At 28.7% G+C, this 16,562-nt stretch overlaps 1 protein-coding gene across 2 annotated transcripts; it reads left to right on the top strand.

The window, feature by feature from the left end:
• Nucleotides 1-11,397: 11,397 nt before the first annotated feature.
• On the top strand, nt 11,398-15,270 carry LOC105158180 (basic helix-loop-helix (bHLH) DNA-binding superfamily protein). 2 transcript variants are annotated; one of them, XM_011074831.3, is made up of 8 exons: nt 11,411-11,900; nt 12,055-12,234; nt 12,378-12,443; nt 12,570-12,638; nt 12,714-12,800; nt 12,921-13,055; nt 13,439-13,581; nt 14,830-15,270. In XM_011074831.3, the coding sequence occupies exons 1-7, from the start codon at nt 11,604-11,606 to the stop codon at nt 13,532-13,534; spliced, it is 930 nt and encodes a 309-aa protein (XP_011073133.1). In that variant the 5' UTR covers nt 11,411-11,603; the 3' UTR covers nt 13,535-13,581; nt 14,830-15,270. The 2 variants fall into 2 exon arrangements, with proteins under 2 accessions (XP_088734304.1, XP_011073133.1); XM_088878178.1 differs by lacking the exon at nt 13,439-13,581 and having other exon boundaries at nt 11,398-11,900.
• The last annotated feature ends 1,292 nt before the right edge of the window (nt 15,271-16,562 follow it).

The raw sequence follows: 16,562 nt of genomic DNA, 5'->3' as shown, positions 1-16,562 counted from the left end.
CAGTTTTTGTCTGAAAGTTGTAAGAAAGTTCAGAGCTGTTTCCTGAACAGCACTCCAACACGCATTTGGGCAAAGCCAAAAAAGTTGACAAGATGAATGTCATAAGCGAAGTAGACGATAAAATAGAAAGCAAAATGGAATTTTTATTTGAGAGGTAATTAACTAAGGAAATGACAATCAAATTGTGATGTGACTGATGTATATGTGTCAAGTACAAGTGATATTGAACAGTGTGAGCGTGGCTTTACTTCATCAAGGGGTTTAGTACAATAGACCCCCTTTTTTTTTTTTTTAATGAAAATATTAGTTGATAAATAATTCATATGAAAAAAATACAAGAGTGACGTGATTTTCTAAATTATTTATTTATTTATTTATTGATAGAAAGAAAACTCCCTTAATTTAGAAAAAAAAAAAAGGTGACTTGGCTCTTTCACACGAAAGCAGAGAGCATTTTTTGGTTTGGAAGAAGGACCAGAGTTGATTTGAAAAAGTAGTAAACTTCTTGTCTAAATGTTCAAGGGTTGTGTTGTTTAAGGATATTTTGTGGGATAAAATGCACTTAACCCCTTCATTAATTGGAAGGATTTGGAGCTGAAGAGCCTAATTTGTAATATTAATTCAGATAATTATCTAGAGTTTTCTTTAAAATCAAAATACTTGTTACATAGAGTATCAATAAATTGAGAAACGATTGAGAAAAATCAATAATTTTGATTATGATATTTGGAGTCTCAATCAAGTAGAATCTGCACTACAAAAAAATTGAGAGACAATTTCAATTTTTTATCCCAATTTAAGCATTAACTCAATTTTGATATTCTATGCTCTGACCTTATTAATTTTGGTGCCGATCAAATCGTTTCTTGATATCATCAAAATCGATCATTGTTGTTAGTTGTCCATCTAAATTAATAGAGATGAATTGTTTTAGAGTGAAAAACAGGTGGCCGGAAGGTAAGAATAAAAGATCAAATTTGCATCCTTGTACATGCATGTAGGAGAGAGGATTGAGGAAGCTGAATTGAAGGAAAAATAGCCAAAATTGAGATAAATGAGGAGAAATCAAGTTCCATTTTTCTCAAATTAGAGTACCAATTCGTCTAGTGAGAATGTTTTTACATGGAAAAAGTTATACTGTGAGTGCAGAATCGAACTTCCTTTAAAGACTCATTGGACCAAAATGAATACGAGAAGACGACTTCGGACATGATTAATTACACGGGTAAGTCTCAATCTTCTTGCATCCTTATTTTGTGTTGGTAATAATACATATGAATTATTCAATTTTTGGTTTTAAACGAGAGAGCAACTGACCTTCTAGTCAGAGGGCAGGAGCGGGCGGGGGAGCTAACACGAAGGGTAGGAGCGGGCGAGGGAGCTAACGTGAAGGGCTCTTGCTTTCTTCACCTCACAAAATATGACATGTGGGAGCTTTCTCGCTTTTTTCCGACAGAACTAATTATGATGATTTTATACGATGAAAGCTTGAAAGTTGAATCAAGAAATTGCAAAAGCAGATGAAAGTTGTTGGAAAATAAAATTAATAATTTGAGAAAGAAAATCGTTATCACGATTAAATGACAAAAAGAAAAAAATTTGAATCTTAAATACATATATTTTACAATTTTCATGTTGCTACTTAAAAAAAAATGTTCAATTTTTTTTTTCAAAAAATTAATAAAAATGTCAAAATTTTCATGCGTGGGGCCCATAGATTACGGGCCTGCATGGAGATTTCATTATCATGGAAATGTCGTTTGGGTAGCAACAAAAAATTGCTACGTCGATTATTACATCCATTCCTCCGAATTAGTAATTCCCTCCTCTTTAATTTTGAGCCACACCATTGCTCAATTTGCATTAGTTATAGGAATAATATACTTACATTTTTTTATATATACCTATTTACATAAATTATTTTTTATTTTTTATATAATTATAAAAATCAAGACATCAGCCAAAAAACAAGGGTAAGTTGTGTAATATTAATGACGTTTTTGGGAGTATATGTGTATATTTTCAAAAAGTAATGTTGGTTTGTATAAATAATGTTGACGTTTTTTTGTGGATGTATATACAATTTTTTTAAAAGTAGGGATAATTTGTATAAATAGACCATAGTCTATGAAATGTAAATGTAATAATCTCTTGATTATATGATATACCACTCTATCCGTATTGGATTTTTTATTTCAAATCTGATTGCATTGTTTTTTTTATTAAACATATACACGATATATTATAATTTTTTTTTATTTAAACAAAATACATAGTATCATTTGTATATATATAATGTGCATATATTAAAAAGAATAAACAATATAATATAATTTGAAATAAAAAATCCAATCCACCACTCTAGACAGAGAAGAGGGTTACAGACAGTTTTCCCTACCACAGAAATTCAAGATTATAAATTAATTGTAACGATTAAATAAAAGCCTCAAATTGGGGGTGTTGTCATATGATTTGTAATGTGCAATAATTTATAATTATTTAAACAAAATCAGAACAAATTAATTAGGATAAATTACAATAAGCTCTATTGAAATTTATATAATATAAAATATCTTCCATTATTAAAAATTATCATTATCCCTGATATTTAATAAGATTATGTAATTTTTTAAGGCCAAGTTAAATTTTCTTTTACAGTATTTTTTTAGACAAAAATAGACAGGTGGATGGAAAATTTTAAAAATTGTAAAAAAATATCGACCTAGTCCATAGAAAAGTTTCACATTTTTTTAAAAAATATATAAAATCATGATTTAGAGTCCATAAGGATATTTTGATCAGTTTATCACAAAAATATATGAAAATGTAACAGATTCTAATATATTGACTAGTTGTCGGAAGACTATTAAAATCAAGAATATTGATATTTTTTAAAATAATAAAAAAATATTTATAATTATATCAATAAGTAGTTTCTAGTTAATCTAATTAATTATTATGAATTTAAAGTCTCTTGACCTTACAATTTGCTGTGGTGATTTGTCGTAGGCTGCAACTAGTCAACTTCTACAAGATTGTCGCCTAGTAGAGAATAAGGTTAAATGCAGTGGGGCCCTTGTTAAAATATTAATAAATAAAATATCTCTTTAGAAAAAAATAATAATTACAACCTATTTTTATTTTTTATTCTTTATTTTTTTTAAAAAAAGGCAACACAACCGTCTGACGAGAAAGGTACTGAATTTATTTTTTTAAAAGTTTATGGGGTTCAAAGATTTTTTTTTTTTTGTATTTGTTTTGAATTTTTGTAATTTAATATTTTTATAAGCGATATAATAAATTAATCCTTGGAGAATTATATATCGTATATGAAATATTAAAAGTATACTTTGTTGATACAGAACAAGGCAGAGATATTTTGTAAAGTTTTGGATAGGTAGAATCGCAGGTAAAATGTTTAAATTGTATGGTTTGGCGGTGGAATTTCAAACGATCATAACTTTTTATTGGGGAGGAGTTATGGAACGATCTAACTATCATTTTGATTGTGTTCTCGAGGAGAACACAACAATTTCGCGAGGGGAAACTGTTCGTCGTGAAATTCCATTGTTTCGACCACCGTTCGGGCATTTCTTTGAATTTTCTATTTTTCAGTCGATTTTAGTTAATTTTCAATTTTTAGTTATCTTTTGGGCTTGTTATTTTATCAAAATTATGATTAAGGGATGAGATGGTAATGTGTCATAATTCTTCCCGTCCCACCATTGATAACGTTATAAGTACTTATTTTTGGTTATTATAATGGGATAAATTTTCTAATTTATTTCTACAAAATTTAATTTCAATTCATGCTCAAATAAAAATTCTTCATTTTAAAGTAGCTACGAATTAATTAACATCAAATATTAATTAAAAAACACGTCCACATTTTAAACATCAGAGGTATAGTTGGAGCATGATCCAATTAATTTTAGGATTAAAAAGATTTTTCCTCTTTAAATTATAGTCGTTTTTGTACTTTGCCATCTTTTTTTCTTTTCTTTTTGTTGTTGTTTCAATTTGCCATACTAAGGACACAAATTTTACATGTTACACCTCAAACTACTTTTCGATAGAATTTTTCACCAAAAAATGATTATATACGATATTCTACCATTAATATTTTTATTGATCCAATCGCAAATTTGTGTCCCAAAATTGCGTCTGTCATTTCCGACATGATTTCCAATGGGTAGAGACGGCAAGAAGGAAATGTTCGCAAAGCTGTTGGAAAAGTTTTCCACCAATCACAAGGTGTTGCAACTTGCAACGTCTCTCCTCCATCGCCAAAACACTGTTGGAATTTGCGGACAACATAACAATTGCGACATTTTTTTCTGACTGTCATCAACAAGACTTACTTTGTGACATTTTCTTGCGAAGATATGACCATCGCAAATTTGGGTTCTCTATATACACAATGACGTCATCCGTCACAGGGCCGTCTTAAATTCAATCGCTAATTGCGACAGATTTTTAACCGTCACAATAAAATGCTTTTTTTTTAGTGCTTCGTCTATAACTTAATGACGTTGATTTCCGTGCATGATTATAATTTATAATATTAAGAATTTAAATTTCACCAATATAAAAATTACTGTTTTATTTTTAAAATAGTTATATATTAACTATAATAATAGTTATTAATTAATTATAATCATCAAGAATTGAAATCATGAGGCGAAGATAATCGATTTACTTAAACCAAGAAGAAGAAGAAAACACCAATATTATGGTAAGAAAGCATATTAAGAAACACATTCAAGATCCTTCCACAAAAGTTGCATTCTTGCAACCTTATCTACTCCAACAATTTTCTTGCAATTATCCCATCTTAAGTGGATTCATCTAAGCCATGAGATCCTGTTTCTATATATCAAATATCTATAATAATAATAACACATTGCACTATACTAGGTCAAAATTAATAATATGTGCTCAAACTTTTAATTCAAAATTAAAACTTCAATGCTATATTTGAATAGATAGATTTGAAGTTATGAATTTTAAATCCCTAATAACAAATTATTAAAATTTATTTTGAATCGATGAATTTAAAGTTAAAGATTTAAATCTATAATAATAAATTTATTTGACTCGTTCAAATACTCCGATGCTCAAAGAATTTCAATTCTTGAATTCCCATTTTAAATTATATTTCGTAATGCGTAATGGATATCAAATCATTTAATATTAAGTCTTTTGAAATCCTTCCTCGAAATTCATTCTACAAATCCGAATCATTCTATATATCCAAACAGAACTTTGAATTTACTGGATAATTCTAAATGACAAATAATTTTAAGTTTTTTAATTCTAAATTTCGTGAGTAGTAATAGATATTATATATGAAATCATTTGAAATTTTTCGTTCAAATCCAAATATAGTTTGTTCGTCCAAAAAACAATAGTGTATATTTATGAAAATTTTAGTGAGGGGTCACACGAATGTTCCGCAACCAAAGATTCTCCCAAAAGCAATATAATGCCTGCAAAAGAGACAAAGAGTTAAGGCCAAGTAGGGAAGGTTCTCGATAAAGGCTCTCCGACTCTCAAGTTAGCGACCAGGATAGGTTCTCAAAAAGAGAATAGAATAATATGGGTAGTAAATGTTGTACCTGAATGAGGGAGAGCCAATACTTATAATAATTGCTGCTAATTTAATTATCTAATTTCACGTTCACTTTTGATTTATAAGATGATGTATCGAGTATAGTTGTATGTAGATATTAGTTTTGATAGCAACATACAATGTCTCTATTAAGGAAACTGTCATTCAAGGCTAGATCTTGAGGACTTAATCTGATTGTGTTAATACGAAGATCTCAACAAGAAACAAATCCTCTGAATTTGTTTGAAATTTTTTGAGTCCATCATTATTATCAATGAACTATGATTTATAAAATACTAATAAATTTTTTTTTTTATATATAAAGCTATTTAACATGATTTGGACCAAAGACAACATAAATGAATTTGGTGGTGGTTGTAAAAATGGCATGATGAGAGCCACAAGCAACCCCTTTTTCTCAGAATTATGTCTTCCCTTTACCACCATTTCACCAGCCTCTTCTGGGCTCCGAATGAAAACCCTCTCTCTCTCTCTCATTATATATATATATATATATATATATATTGTTGTGTATATATTGATTTGACATAAGCATTGGCATCTTTTCTCTTTCACTGGTCTCTTTCTATCTGATGGTGTCTCCATGACAACCGGCACAAATCTTAATGCACTGTTCAATATGATCCTATTTTTTATTTTCCCATTTCAATTAATAATTTCATTATTTAGTTTTAACTGGCAAAAGGGTTTTAATAAGAGAGGTTATTTTTCTTATATTTATTTTTATTTTTATGTATTTTTTTGTAATTTTGATATTTTTGACTAACATGTACCTAAAAAATAATAATAAATTTGGGATAGAACTGATGAATAATCTAATATGGTAATTATGAGGAGTCCAATTATTAGATGAGGGTGCATTGTAATGTCATGTCATTTCATCTCATTTCGAGAAAAAAAAAGAAGATAAAATGAGTTTGGTTGAAACGGGACTTTTAATTAGTATGTAATTCACACATTATGAGATAAAAGCCACAATTAAAAAAAAAAAAGTAAAAATAGGTGATAAAAAAAGTGGTAAATTTTATATTATTCCTAATTATAATTAGTGATAAGAATTTTTATTTACAATGATAATGAATTTCAGAATTGTAATATTGACTATTATTTTATAAAAGTTGTTATTTATAAAAATTAGTGATAAAAATTTACGTATAAAGCTGTTAAAAGCAATCAGTGACAACCTATCGAGAATAAAGGATAATTTTTATTGTATTTTGTTGTTATTATAGACGTATCAGTCATTATTTATAGGAACAATTTTATTTACAAATTTTGTTATTAGTAATTATAACGATAAGATCAAAAGTGTTGTCACTTACTACATATTTTAAGTGATAATAGTAAAATTATTATTCAATATTTTGTTATTAATAGTATATTTTATTATAGTAAATATAATAATAATAATCTGAAAAATACCATTCAAATTTAGAATGATTTATTTGGAGAGTACGTTACCATACCATTGGTGCCCGCTTGATCCTCAACAATGTCATTTTCAACTTAAATATATTTGTGGGATGATTGTTTATTATAATTATAGGTAAATTTTATATGATTTAAGAAATTATATTAATATTTTTAATATTTAATTTTATTTAATAAATAATTTTTTTATTAATTAAAATACATTAAATTTATTAATATTAACAAAAAGAATGAAATGAATATTCATTTTTATCGTTGATTAATTTATACTAATTTATTGTAAGTCAAATAATTTTATTTTCATTAGTTAATGTATGTGAGGATGTATATTTTCATCCTTGTATGAGTAATTTGGTTTGAAAAAAATCATTTGTCCTGGAATATATTAGTAATAAATCAATCGAGATTAAATATGAATTTCTATTTAATACTATTTATCATAGTTAGAGAAACCAATGCGAAAATTTAAATTTTAACCACAACTAATCAATATTCCTTATGATTTTGCCTGTGGTCAAAATATTTTCAATAGTTGTTTGTTGTAGCAAATATTTTGGTCACTTGTAGAAACAACGATTAATAGTCATCCTGTGCTGTCGTTAAGTAGCATCTGCCACGTTTATTTATTTTTTATTTTTAACTATAGTAATTAACTGTAGTGAAAAATGTATATTTCTTCTAGTGTTATAATCGATTTATTTAGAGAGAAAAAAGGGCAAATTATATCTACACTGCTTGAGGTAGGTTTAATTATGCAAATAACCTTTGTATTTTGCAAAATTACAAGTTCGTCCAATGAGGTTACAATTGCAATTACAAATACACGTCTTATTTAGGAATGTATTTGTAATTTTATTTTAGGAAGATATTTTTACAATTAGACTTAACCTTGAGAAGTGTCAATGTAATTTGTATTTAAATATTGAAGAAAAAAGAAACTTATGATAAGAAAAAAAAAATTCCGTCATAGAAAAGAAACGTGGAGTGGTATGATCCAAAAAATATATATATATTATAATTGTAAGTTTAGTAAAAATATAAAAGTTGTAACAAAAATAAACATAAAGAAGTTTGCAGAGAGAGAAATATGGGGTAGTGGGTGAGAGAAAAAAATTATAAACTTGACGAGACTATTAAAAAATTTTAAAGTTACTATTCTGACCAAATTTGATTTTAAGGAAAGAAATTAATTTAGGGGTAAATTTGGGTATTAAAAAAAATTAATACAATAAAAAGAATTCTTTTACAATAGTATAGATTGTAAATTCTGTACGAATGTATTCAGATATATTGTTTTATAATTTAAAAAATTTCTCAATTAAGGCCAAAAATAGTTGAAATTTGCTAAAAAGACAAAAAATGTGCACATTTAACTGGGAGAACTTATTTGACAATTTTATCAAATTTTGATTCCTCAACGTGCGAAATATTTTAAATTAGAGAACAAATTATCAAAATAAATTCATATAAGATAAAGTAGTCGTTTCTTATACTTATAGAACTAAAATTACAAGTTTACCTACCACGTACACAACCCTTGAGGAGATCACGAACTAACACTTAATCCAGGTGCCAGAACTCTAGAAATTTATGGGAATGAAAAATATTATAGAAATACTTGCTCAAATAAACACATCAAATGCCCTCTTAATATAGTTCTATAAATATAATCCGTTATATAAAAATAATGGTACTAATAAATCATATCATAAAATATTGTAATTAAAAATGACCATCAATAGAAATCATGAAATGATTAATGCTATAAATAATTAAAAAAAATTGCAAAACTTATTTCCAACAAAAATAAACAGGAATTGAGTGATTTAATTTTGACTGACATTCGTTCAAAATAGGCCAAAAAAAAAAAAGTGATAAAATGAAGAAACTTAGTGTGTTTTTCTTTTTAAATGAAAAAATAAAAATATTTAAGTGTTAGAAGAAGGAAAAATTGTCGGGAAGGAAAAAAGCAAACTGATTCACTGAATTAAAGGGGAAGGAAAAATTGTGCAGAAGCGTATGCGGACTGATTCACTGAATTAAAGGGGAAGGAAAAAAGCAAACTGACAATTCAACTGTGGATTAACTGTTCACTATAAATTATGGCATGCACTTGTCTCAAACATCTAACCTTCACAATCTTTAATAGCCCCCACCTCCCACATCTTTCTCTCTCTCAAATTACATATAATGTCTATGAGAGAGAGATAGAGATCGAGGTTAAGGACTTTGGTAATTTCACAAATAAATTATATTCACATCGCTTCAGGTTAAATCTAAATACACAAACATTCCATGTCATTTTCACAATTGGAATTATACCCGTTTAGGTTGTAGTTATAATTGGGGGGAATAACACTTTCCATCCCGTAATATAGGGTCTTTTCATTTTTTATCCTATTGGTTACGGGAATATCACTTTTGATTTCGTAATTTTTAAAAAGTAGTACTTTTGGTCCCATAAATTTTTCTTTAGATATTATAAAGGAAAATACCATGTGCTTAGCATGTGGTCATTAATACATTTACACTTTTGATCCCATTGATTACACGACTATTATTTTTTATTCCATAATTTTAAAAAAATAGCACTTTCAGTCCCACACACTCAACAATCATGTTGTTTTTTTCATTAAATATCTAAAAAAAAGGTGATCGGTGTGGGACGAAAAAAAAACTAAAAAAAAAATATCAATGTAATTTACCCTAATTTCTATAATAACTTCACTATGCACGAATTACTTGTATGGATCACCTCATTTATGAAAAGAAAATTACTCATATGAGACCTAGTCAACCTATGTGACCTTTTTGTGATCAAGTAACATATTCAACTAGTTGTACGTAGCACATTCGATGCATGTGCATAAAAAAATTAAAATATTATTTAGTAATTTTTTTGTTATAGAAAATGATAATATAAAAATAATTACAATTAAATAAATAAATAATTTTAAAAGAAAATATTTGGAGCGGAAAAAAAAAATGAACTAGGAGTAAATAACTATTTAAAAAAATAAATTTTGCTACTCGTAGATAGCAGGGAAAAAGTGAAAATTAGTGGGTGGGAAAAAAATAGAATAAAAAAAATTAGAAAAATACTAAAAAGATGCTCTCCCTTAATATATAATATATATAAATAATAATTAATTATAATTTCATAATAATTATTAATCATTATTTCAATAGACGAGCTCAAACTATTAGTTACGGCTAAGAATGATAACAAAGATAGAATTTACACTATCGTTGTTGCATATGTTATAAAATCGTGTCTTCATAGTCAACCTAGTCTATGTTGTAATAATATTTATGTTTTAGTACACTTTGAATTGAATGTATTAAAAAACAAAATGAAGTGACAACTCTTTCTAGAAAAACAGAAAAAGATAACCTCATATTAAATGGCTATACATTAAACGAGGGACTGTGTAATGTAAAGAGCACGTTCAAACTCCACAAAATGATTAAAACATCAAGTAATGATTAAAATAACTAAATATTTTGAAAAATTCACACACTCTTTACTTGACGAGTACCACACAAACCCAATATACCGTACCATTTGGTCATTCTTAGGTCAACAAGTTGTATACGTTGAGTCGTGCAATTTGGTTCTACGATAAATATGTAGTCTGAATAATGATATCACATTTACTAGTATTCTCGAACTATTCTCATGCCAACTTCACTAAGTTTTGCATAAGAGATTTTCAAATTATCCCTACTCGGTACAGTTCTCATTGCTCTCTTTGTGAATACAGGTACACAAGGACAAAATAATCGATCTGAAATTGAGTTGAAAGGATCTAAACATAAAGTAATTAAAACTGACTCAAATTTCATGTCAGTGTGTATGAGAGAGAAAGCTGTGCATATATAATTGTATCACTACAAGAATATAACATTTAATCATAGTTGATTGTCATTGTTAATAATAAATAGTTAGAGACTACGACCATGCAACGATGTTGACTGTGGTTTTTGTTAAAGTGACTAAAAACTAAGTAAATGTTTATCATGGCTCTTAGCGACGGCAAACTAATTTTTTTATGATGAAAAAATTAACCTTTTGCATGTTTTTTACTTAATCGTAATTAAAAATAGTTGTTTACCATGATTTTATTACAGCAAATAATAATATTTTCTTCTAGTGTATTCCCATCGCCCTTTGTGAAAGCATATACTCAAGGATGAAAAATGGATCTAAAATTGAGTTGAAGGACCTAAAATACAAAATTATTGGACCTTATTTGAAATTGATATTAGTGTGTGTGTGTGTGTGTGAGAGAGAGAGAGAGAGAGAGAGTGAGAGATGATAGGGCAGTCAAATACTGTGGAGTAACTTAAACTGCATGAAAGAGTAGTTAAAAGAGGATAGAAATAGACATTAGCAAAAGTTTTAGATGTCCTCTTCTCACTCCCACTGCTTATATAAACCTCACCTCCACTCATTGTACCAGACCCACAATCACAATTCTTCTTCTGATCATCATCATCAACTCTTCCCCCAAATCCCCAAAGACATCAAACTCCAAACATGGCAGCCTTTTCATCATCATCATTTCAGCCTTTCCTTCTAGACTCATCACTCTTCCTCCCCACCCCCTCCCCCAACATCACTAAGATGCCTCAACTCCTTGAGGACCCAACCAACATTCCAGCCCCTCAGTTCCTACACACCAATGAGGCTTCTGCCATCACAAACAAGAACAGTGTGGATTCCTCTTCAATCCTTACTCATGATGACAACACTACTCCTCACCAACTCTCTCACACCTTGCCCAAGAAGAGGAAATGCAAGCACCCCTCCTCTCCAAATTCTGCCCAATCTAAGGTTTCAACACTACACATACCTATATTTTTTTCTAGGCCTATATATAGTCCTTGTGAAAATAATACTATGAGACAAAAAAGAAAAAGGGCATGCAACCCTTAAATTTTTAGAAAAAGGGCAACAATTCCTCTCAAGTGTTTGATATATGTGACAGGATAAAAGACAAGTGAAAGAAAAGAAGCAGAAGAAAGTGAAAGATGATGATGATGATGAAGAAAAGAGCAAATCCAAAGGTGAAAAGAAAGGAGGAGGGAGAGGAGAAGCTCCAACAGGCTACATCCATGTCAGGGCCAGGAGGGGTCAGGCAACAGATAGCCACAGCCTTGCTGAGAGGGTACCTACCTTCTCATCACCCTCATTGTCGTTGTCCTTGTCTTTGTTACGCCTACCAATCATTCATTCAAATACAATTTACTTCATTTTTAGAAATTGATGAGTACTAAATTATTTAATTTTTGGAAAAAATTTAATTTTCAGGTGAGGCGGGAGAGGATAAGTGAGAGACTGAAGCTGCTACAAGCCCTTGTTCCTGGTTGTGACAAGGTCAATTTTGTCTTAAAATCATTTGACTTGTTTTTGTTAATGTTGTTTGTTTATAGTATGTTTTTGTTTTCGAAAAAAATAATCTAATTTGCTGACAGCTTCATGTGGGGCTTGAACGACAAACAGGTTACTGGAAAGGCCCTGATGTTGGATGAAATTATCAACTATGTTCAATCCCTCCAAAATCAAGTTGAGGTAATTATTTAATTCTTTTTCCTAATTAATATACCTTTCTTTTTTTAAAATTAAATTTCTCTCAATATATTGCAGTTTCTCTCTATGAAGCTCGCTTCTTTGAATCCCATTTTTTACGACTTTGGCGTGGACTTACAGTCGATTATGGTCCGATCTGATCAGGTATATTATATATTCATAAAACTAGGAATTAATAATTATAATATTAAGCATCGAATTTATTTATTTATTTTAATGTGTTTGAATTTCTATTTTTATTAAAAATATTAAATTTGCATGCAGGAGTTGGGTAACTTGGCATCACCATTGCCAAGCATGCAAGAATGCAACCCCACAACAGGAATCATCAACAACTATCCACCCCTGCAAAATTCTGCTTCTAATTCTATCCTCTTCCAAGAAGCCCAAATTCCCCAGGTAAGGGTAAATTACATCAATATCCCTAAAATCAGGTTTAATTATATAAACACTTATTATCTTTTACAAAATTATAAACAAATTCCCTACTATTATCATTATAATTACACGTACGTACACCCCTTACTCAGGAACAAAGTTTTACAAGTATACCTAATTACATCAACACCCCCACTCCCGCCAGGCGTATATTTGCACGTAATATTGCAAATGATATATGGAGGTGTTTGTGTAATTTAATTTATAATCTAAGGGTGTTGATGAAATTTACTCTATTTTGGGATAATTATAAATAATAAAGGATAATTTGAAGTGTATATATCATATTTATTATCTGCCTAACAAGGACAAATATATATAAAAAAAAAAAAAATCATTTGCAGGGAAGTAGAGATGAGAGGTTGTGGGAAGTGGAGGAGCATAGACAAAAAATTATGAACCAGTCAGCATTCAGCAACAGCTTGTTTTCCTTCCATTAATATAGATTCGTTGTTGCAGCTTCTGCCCTACAAACATCCATCACCTGGTTACCACTCTTTCACTCTCTCAATTAATAAATATTATATATTCTACATTACTCTCTTATAATTAATTAATTAATCATTTAAAAAAATAAAAATTAATGATCTTTTATTTTCATGTGATGTCTGCTGAAATTTTTATGGGCGAAAAATTGAAGTTGGAGCGAAAATTATAAGTTTAGTTGCAGTAAAATTGGAAATATTTGCAAATAAAATTAAAGTATTTGATTGTTATGGCTACAATTTTAATAGTTATGGGCCAAAATTATGGTAGATAATTTTTATTGACCATAGTTAAATAAAATCGATGCAAAAATATAAATTTTTTACCAAAAAAAAGGTATTTGACATGGCTAAGAGTTATGGTAAAAATATTTACTATAACTAAATATTTTAGCCACCCTCGCAGATACTACAACCAATAGTAATTGTATGATTTTGGTTAATAACTATTTTCTATAACTGTTTGTTTTTAAAATGAATATTCCAGTTGACATCATGAATTATGTGGATTATTCGAAATGGGTCAATTCCAGCTGGAGTTAAGTACAACCCTAATGTGTTTATACATGTTTAGGACAAGTGGTGGGCGACTGTCCCCACCTGTCACCCTATCTCGTCTTTTCATGTCGACGACCGTTAATTATATTTAGATTTTTTTAAAAATATAAAATTATATTTTTTTAAAAAAATTTAAAATTATATTTACATTCCCTTTGAAAGTTCGTTATTTACATTTGATTCTCATTTATTATGATTTGGTAAAAAATACTTACATTAGCAAAATATTACAATTTTTTTTCATGTTTTTCCATTATTTAATTTTTTCATATAATAATTTTATACTTATAGGATAAGAAATGTAATAATATTAACTTTACGCCATATACAGATATTATATTTATCTCTTTATAAGTATAAGATTATGCATGAGAATGTTAAATAAGGGGCAAAATTAAAATTTTATGTAATTTTTTTTTGTAAGTCAGTATTTGCTGTTCAAATCCTAACAGGAGATGGTCAGGTGTAACCAGATAATTTTTGGAGGGGTATAAATATAATTTCAATACTTTTTTTTAATAAAAAGTGTGATTTTATATTTTTAAAAAAGATCTACGTCTAATTATCCCTATATGTAAAATTCCGTGTACCCAATTCTTGTAACTAATAATTATGGCACGTAATTTACCATAAAATTCATAATGAATCCTCTTACAACGATGTAACGTTTGTTTCCATATCAACATTTCCAGAGTGTAAGGAATTGCAGGAAGCGATGGGCATAAATTCCTAGTGCAGGCTGCTCGAGATTCCAACTCCGAATTTGATGTGATGAACACTAATAATGCCCAGTGAATATGGTGAATAAAGGGCTCTCATATATGAATCAAATTTCAGGTGGATATCGCGTGATGGAAATGCGACTTCAGATCTACAGACCAAACAGATCTTTATTTGATCCTTTGTTCCTCTCACGTTTGACTCACAAATGTCGCAGAACAAATTCCTCCACCCCCACCCGAAAAAAAAAATGCTTGTAGTGATTTAAGACTTAGGCAGTAGGTAGTCGAAAAATGTCTAATATATATATTATTACCATTTAATATTGTATGATTTTTTTTATTAGTGAATTTTCAGTCTTATTGTTATCATTTTTAATTTTTTTTTTGGCAATAATACGTTATTTCAGTTAATTCTGCAATTGAATTTTTTCTTGCTTGCTTACTTGCTTTAATTTTATTTTTATTTTTGGTAAATTACGTTGATACTTTTTGAGGCTAAATTTAATTACATAAATATTATATGTTATTTGCAAAATTACAAATACTGTATCCCGACTTTAAAGTTGTAATTGTAATTACAAGTATGTTGTTGCATACTCAGTTATGAAATTTTTTGCAAACTCCCTCCTTGACATACAATACCTATCTGTCTGTGATACATGGACACATACACGATACGATATGAATATATGACAACTTTAAGTTTGTCTGCAATTGAATTTTTTCCTGCTAGCTCACTTGCTTATTGTTTTTAGGGTAAATTACATTGACACATTTTAAAGTTAAGTTTAATTATAAAAATATTATATGCTATTTGTAAAATACAAATACAGTACCCCGGTCTTAAGGTTGTAATTGTAAGTATTCAGTTGCGAAATTTTACACAGACACCCTTTCTGAGATACAATACATTATCTGTTGATGATACATGGACATGGACACGATACGATACGGACATGGTGTCACATAAAATTTTAAAAAAAATAGGACACGACATGACACTGACACGACTATGTAAGATATTTTTTTCTTTCTCAATTTTTCATAAAATTAAAATATGCAATACGAAAATTTTCATGACAAAACATAAAATAAACATATCTTACATCTAAATTCTTAACCAAATGTGGAGTTCAAAGATATACATAATCAATTTAAATGAAAGATTTCTAATTATAATTTAAATTAGTTAAATCATTATGACCATCTTTCAGACTTTTTAATAATTTCATCCCAAGACTTTTAGTCTTCTGGAGTAAATGAATTCTTTTTCTTTTTTATTAAGTCCAAAACTCTTCCTTTTTTCTTCAAAAAAAAAAAAAAAATCCAAAACTTTTTAAAATAAAAAAAAAATCCCAAAACATGTCACACACCCCTTGAATCCTTGTTGGACACCATGTTCTTCTTATTTCTTTTTTATTTTATATTTTTGAACACGTGAATGCTACATTTAGTACGTGTTCGAGGTGTGTTCGACACTGCATCGAATAAGCTTTTGAAATATCTGTGTATTATATCTACATATAATCTTATAAAAAATAAAAAAGTATTTGTATAATTAAATCTAATTTTAAAAAATATAAACCTAATCTAATTTAATTTTTAGTTTTGATGTGATGGATGTTTTGCAGCTTACATGACGGGTCATACGTACCTAGTTTTTCCTGTGGGGTATCTATAGATCTTTTTATGCATTGGGGAAT

This window comes from Sesamum indicum, linkage group LG3, assembly GCF_026168435.1.
Source record: "Sesamum indicum cultivar Baizhima isolate 11 linkage group LG3, ASM2616843v1, whole genome shotgun sequence".
Classification (NCBI taxonomy): domain Eukaryota; kingdom Viridiplantae; phylum Streptophyta; class Magnoliopsida; order Lamiales; family Pedaliaceae; genus Sesamum; species Sesamum indicum.
This window is presented reverse-complemented; position numbering and strand designations above follow the sequence as displayed.

Excerpts from the sequence above, each read along its gene's own strand:
- LOC105158180 (XM_011074831.3), top strand. The coding sequence starts at position 11,604 with ATGGCAGCCTTTTCATCATCATCATTTCAGCCTTTCCTTCTAGACTCA. Across the intron at positions 12,235-12,377 it reads GCCACAGCCTTGCTGAGAGG|GTGAGGCGGGAGAGGATAAG; the intron begins GTACCTACCTTC and ends TTTAATTTTCAG. Across the intron at positions 12,639-12,713 it reads CCCTCCAAAATCAAGTTGAG|TTTCTCTCTATGAAGCTCGC; the intron begins GTAATTATTTAA and ends AATATATTGCAG.